At 49.6% G+C, this 5,667-nt stretch overlaps 1 protein-coding gene across 1 annotated transcript in view; it reads right to left on the reverse strand.

Moving 5' to 3' along the window:
- Positions 1-1,582: 1,582 nt before the first annotated feature.
- The window catches only part of Tgm7 (transglutaminase 7), a 22,492-nt gene continuing 18,407 nt past the window's right edge, over positions 1,583-5,667 (reverse strand). Inside the window, exons 10-13 of the mRNA XM_021157052.1 lie at positions 4,248-4,574; positions 3,832-3,992; positions 2,001-2,134; positions 1,583-1,742 (exon numbers count right to left, since the gene is read on the reverse strand). Of these exons, the coding sequence (XP_021012711.1) occupies positions 1,583-1,742; positions 2,001-2,134; positions 3,832-3,992; positions 4,248-4,574 (782 nt within the window). The remainder of the gene's footprint in view (positions 1,743-2,000; positions 2,135-3,831; positions 3,993-4,247; positions 4,575-5,667) is intronic.

Raw genomic sequence — 5,667 nt, forward strand, 5'->3', positions numbered from 1 at the left:
GGAAGGAAGGAAGGAAGGAAGGAAGGAAGGAAGAAAAAAAGAAAAGAAAGGAAGGAAGGAATAGAAAGAAAAGAAAGACAGAAAGAAAGGAAGGAAGAGATGGAAAGAAAGGGTAGAAAGAAATTAAGAAAGGGTAGAAAGAAAAACATGCCACTGAGTGTGACTTTTAAAACCACTTTCTAGGTAAGAAGGAAGTCACTTGAGAGGTGACCGGTGAAAGCAGAAATGTCTAGGATACACACACACACCCTTGGAGGCACAGCTTAAAGGAAACCTGTCCATACCAGTGCCTCATCCAGGAGAAGACTGACCAAACAGAGAAGGACATTTGTAAGCAAGGTATTACATTTCTGAACAAACCAGAAGGTAGAAGCCTCCCAGAAGTCAGCTGTCACAAAGTAGTGACACAAATGCCCAGGGATGCTCATAGGGACAGGTACAGCTGGCACACTGGGTGGAGCAGGATGTGCAGGCTCCTACTCTTGCACCAAGCAGCTGGGTATGGGAAGGGCTGGGGAGGAACAGGCTGGGGACCAGCCTGAGATAGAAAACATGACAATGACTAAGGTAAGCAAATAAGCAAAAGAACTGGGCGAGGAGGAGGTTGGCAGCTAATGAGGGCAGGGCCCAGATTCCTGGATTTAAAAATGCCTGTTGGGAAGATAATAACATGTAAAGGGGAATAGGGAAGGAGGGGGGAAGAGGAGAGGAGGAGGAGGAGGAGGAGGAAGAGGAGGAAGAAGAGGAGGAAGAGGAAGAACAGGAAGAAGGGGGAAGAGGAGGAAGAGGAAGAGATGTAGAAAGCCAGAAAGGAATATTGTAAAAATGTTAACAAAGATTTTTTTCCCCTGAAATGGGGAAGGTATTTCTTTAGTTTCATTTCTATTTTTCTGTTCTTTTCACTTTATTAAGGATAAGCGAGCATGGAAGATTTTAATAACTACAAGGTAGGGGAATGTGAAACACTGGCTTCCTCTGTCCTAAAAACTAACAAAGATGTTAAGAGTTAGGGTAGTTGGCCTGCAGCGTCTGCTGAGTGCATGCTGGCTCCGCAGAGGCTCCCTACCATGCTGGGTGCTCTCAGATTGGCAACAGGGATTCTGCCTGGCAGCTTCTCTTAATTGGCCCTGCATTTGCTACCTCCTCAGGCATCCCTCTCACCTCTGCTTCTAGGTTAAGTGGGGAGACCTTGGAGACTAAATGCAGAGAAGCAACATTAGAGAAGATCCCGCGGGCTTAGCTTGTGGATGAAGCCCTTAACAGAAGAAAGAGACGATGAGAACATAAGAAGAACAGAGAGGGCCCACCCAGCCACACAGTGGCCTCTTAGTGGAGGAGAGAGCTAACACATCTTTATTGTTTCTTCCCATGATGCTCAGTGGTTCTACAGAGTTTCAACTACCCACACTACAGAGGTTGAACAAAGATAGCAAGCACCTGGAGAAGTAGAAAGCTGTGAGGCTATGCTGGGGGTGGGAAGGGAGGCTGGGACAGGCTATGCTGGGGGTGGAAAGGGAGGCTATGCTGGGGGTGGGAAGGGAGGTTGGGACAAGGACTGGGGAGGGCAGTAGGAAGGCAGGCCTCAGGAGGCTGGAGCTGCAGCAACCAAGATGTCCTTGTAGCCTTTGATCTCCTTGACCTCACTGCTGCTGATGAGGACTTGTAGCTGGTGGGGCCCAGCTTTGATGGGGTAGAGCTCCAGATGAATTTGGATGGTGTGTCCAGCCATCAGAATTCCAAGGCTGAAAGTGAAAAGCTGCCTGTCGGGGCCTGGAGAATTGGCAGTTTGGATAGGCAATGGGACAAGGAGACCTGCTGAGTAAGTAGCACAACCCAGCCCCCTGGTACCACCAAACCCCCAGCGTCCTGAGGTTGGAGGAGTGAGGAACAGAAGGTGGCATCTGAAGACCAAGGAGGATCCAGCAGTCCCATGAAGCACAGCCCCTCAGAGATCAGCACCCCAGGAAGACTGGGGAGGGGCCAATGACAATGTTACTCACTCTTTTGTCATCTGCCCATTGATGAGGCCACTCCCCTCCAGAACCATGGCGCAGTTATTCAGAGGCACCATCAGGGTGTTGGTGAGGGTGATGTGGATATTCAGAGCCTTGCCCACCTCAGCCCTTTCAAACACCTGTGTGGGGAGAAGACAGAGGTGCCCTAGGTCCCCGGCCTCACAGTCACACCCCATTCAGTCAACTGCTCTTGTGACCACCAGGGACTGCTTAGAGCATAGATGCTAGTAGTGAGGGGAGCCTAGCTCAAACTAACACATCTGTTCACCCGCTTTAGAAGTTCAGGGAGTTCCACATCAGGACTGGGTAGAGTTTCCCTCTCACCATCTATTTGAAGATGCCTGCTGGACTCAACTGAAGTACTGGTCCCAAAGGGTTAATGATATTGTCTAGCGTTTGTCAAGTAGGAAACCAAGCACAAGTCCTACCAGTTATGATTAATTAGTAGTATCTAGCCCATGCACAGGAGTGTCATGTGTGCCACCTATGTGCAATCAACAATATCATTCCACCAGCAAAGAAATGATGAAGCCAAGATTCCAAGATATATTGATGATGAGACAGGACCTAACCTAGGGCTCTTAGATCCTAGCCCAGGATCTTCCTCCCAGCCTGTTGTATCTTCCCAGATATCAGTAGGACGTGCTTGCCCCACCCCCAGCCCCAGCTGTGTACAGTACTTCAATGTCATGGGGGCAGCATGGCCTTAGCCTGTCCTGGGAGGCAAGGATTCAGTCCTGGAGCCCAGAATAGTATCATCTGAATGATGAGCAACAATGGATAAGTAATGGACCCAAATGCTCTCTGTCCATCCAGAGCACACTGAGGGCATGTTACCTAACTTACCTGAAACTCAAACGAAAGAACTAAGTCTCCAAAGAGGGTGTCAAAGCCAAATGGGCGAAAATAACTCTGGAATCCAGCACAGTGGTGTTCATCAGCCACAGGTCTTACAGCCATGCGGACCAAGCCATAGCCTACTTGGTCCCATTACAACTGGGACTCTGCCCTGGGTAACAGGTAGGGCCCTGCCGCAGCACCAAGCTTATGCCTATGCTTGCAACTCTGCCCCGCTGTTCGCCTCACACAGAAGGCCTCCAGCAGCACCTGCCCTGGCACCCTGAGAGCATGCCCCGGTGAAAACCACAACTGTGCCAGCTGAGTTATGGTCCAATACAGAACCATCTAACAGTTCTGTTGGCTAGTGTCAGGCATGCTGTCAGCTAGGCTGCCGGGTAAAAAGCTGGGCTTGGGAAGGCAGTGGGAAAGGCTTTGGGGGAGGACAGCTCGGGTGGCAGGAGATGGGGAGGACACGTGCCCTCCTTTGTGAAGCTTTCCTTCCCTTTAAAGCCACCCAAGCCACTCTGGCACTGTGTCTCTATGTCTGAAGTTCACTTCTTGCTTTGTTTTCTGTGGCACACCACATCTTATCTGCAGTCACCTTTTGAATTCAACCATATAGTCTGTCTTAGGTCTGTCTCCTCTCCTCACATCTGCTCACATCCCAAAGCACTGTCTCTTTATCTCCGCCTTCGGGAAGGGAATCTCCGTGGTAACATGCCTGCATCTGTTCTCTACCTAGCATCCTCCTCACCATCCTTTGCAAAACATGACCTCCCTAAGACGCCCTCTTGTCCCATGCTTTGTTACATGTAGAGCCCTGGAGCCTGCCATCTCTCAGCCTGTTGCCTATGGTGGAGAAAAAAGCCTCGGTGACCCCACTATCATCATCTGTATCAGGGCATGATACCCCCGCCAGCCCATGATGAGAACATCTTAGAGCCTGTGTGTCCCCATCTCTGTCCAGAGACCTCACCTCAATAGACAAGTGGGGAGGCTCCAGAGAGAAATCTTTTAGGACCAGAATGAACTGCCCTGTCTCTTCAACCTCAGCGATGCCAGCCACACGGATCAGCCTTTCATCTGTCAGCTTGTCCCTGTAACTGCTGTAGGGCAGCAGGAACGGCCATTGTATCTCTAAACATAGGCAAAAACACCATCTTGAGTCCAAAGGATGGGCTAGAAAGAAACACTACACTCAGAGATCATTGTTGTCAGATGTGTTAGAATGTCTATGCTGGCACCCAACTGCCCAGCTACAGCGACTTTCCTGCCTGTGATATGTGAGCTGGGAGAGGGGTTCTCTGTGATTTGGCTAGACCAGGCTCATCTGATTCACAGACCCAAAGCTCCCCCTCTTCAGGTGACTTCTCATGCCTGCTACAAACTCACCCTTCTCAAAATCCACATTCAAGTGTACTATGTGTCTCCAGAACGGTTTCCGAAAGCCACCCCCATGCAGGAGGGCCTGTGCACAAAAGCGCACCGTCAGTCCGATGGAGCCCTGAACATGGTCTCTGACTGGCACCCTCTGGACATATAGCATGAGCGGCAGGTCCTGGCCCCACATGGGTGCCCTAGCCAGGTGGAGTTGCAGCTGCACAGGCTTAGCCTTTAAGTTCTCAGATCCTAGGAGATCCAGGAGAGATGAAGCGTTCCTTCTCGGTTCCAGCAATTTCCAGGAAGCCTTAATGAATGCAGACCGCTCCTCAGAGGATCCTGGTAGAATAGAACCACACAGAACAAAGACATCAGTCAGGCAGGGCAGAGGAGACCAATGACCTTCTTGGGAAAACAAATGACTGAGCTCTCGGCTGCCAGCCAGAAGCCCTAGCCATGTATATACAGCCAGTAGCCATACAGAGAAGCACACAATATCATGGCTGAGATGAGGGTGGTGCTGCTTAGCGCTGGCTTTAACCCCTGCTCCACAGTCTCTTCATCTATCAGTATTTGGTTCTATTATATGAAACCCAGGGACAATACTGGGCTGCCCAGAGTTGCTAACAAGTTAGATCATGTAATTGCTGAATGTAAGATTGAGTGTGGTTCTTTGTCATCTGTACTGTTATCGTCATGAATATCACCATTATTATCACCATTAGCACCACCACCACCACCATCATCATCGCCATCATCACCAGCAGCAGCATCATCACCACAACCATCATCAAGGCCAGAGGCTTCTTTCCCCTGCCTGCGTTCTCTCTCCTGAAATTCAAGTTCTTTAGATAGAACTTCATCTCTTTCCCTTGGGACTAATTCAACATCCAGGCACAAAACTCAAACTTACTTACTCCAGACTGTGGACTCCTCTAGAGGACTTACAATGTTTCCAGCCTGTTCGCCACACTAGCTCATTTAGTGCTTCGAGGGGAGCTATCTCACTTCACTGATAAGGAAATAGAGGCATGGTAGATGATCCAGGCTAACCCACCTATAGCACTGCAGAGCCTTGCTTAGTTCTCAGGTGGCCAAAGTCCACCAAAGCTCTCCATAGGGATGTCTGCTCCCTTCCACAGGCCCAGAGCCCTGTCCCTCCTGAGTGTCCAACTCTCCCCTAGCTGCTAACCCTATCCTGATGGACACAGAGAGATAGATATAGATGTGTGGCCCTGATAGAGTTACCAGATAAAATGCAGGACCTCCAATTAAATATGAGTTTAAGATAAGTAAATAATCTTCATTATAAATTACATGTGGGGCTGGGATATGGCTCAGCAGTTAAGTACACCGACTGCTCTTCCAGAGGTCCTGAGTTCAATTCCCAGCAACCACATGGTGGCTCACAACCATCTGTAATGGGATCTGA

The sequence above is a fragment of the Mus caroli genome, chromosome 2 (genome assembly GCF_900094665.2).
Source record: "Mus caroli chromosome 2, CAROLI_EIJ_v1.1, whole genome shotgun sequence".
NCBI lineage: Eukaryota > Metazoa > Chordata > Mammalia > Rodentia > Muridae > Mus > Mus caroli.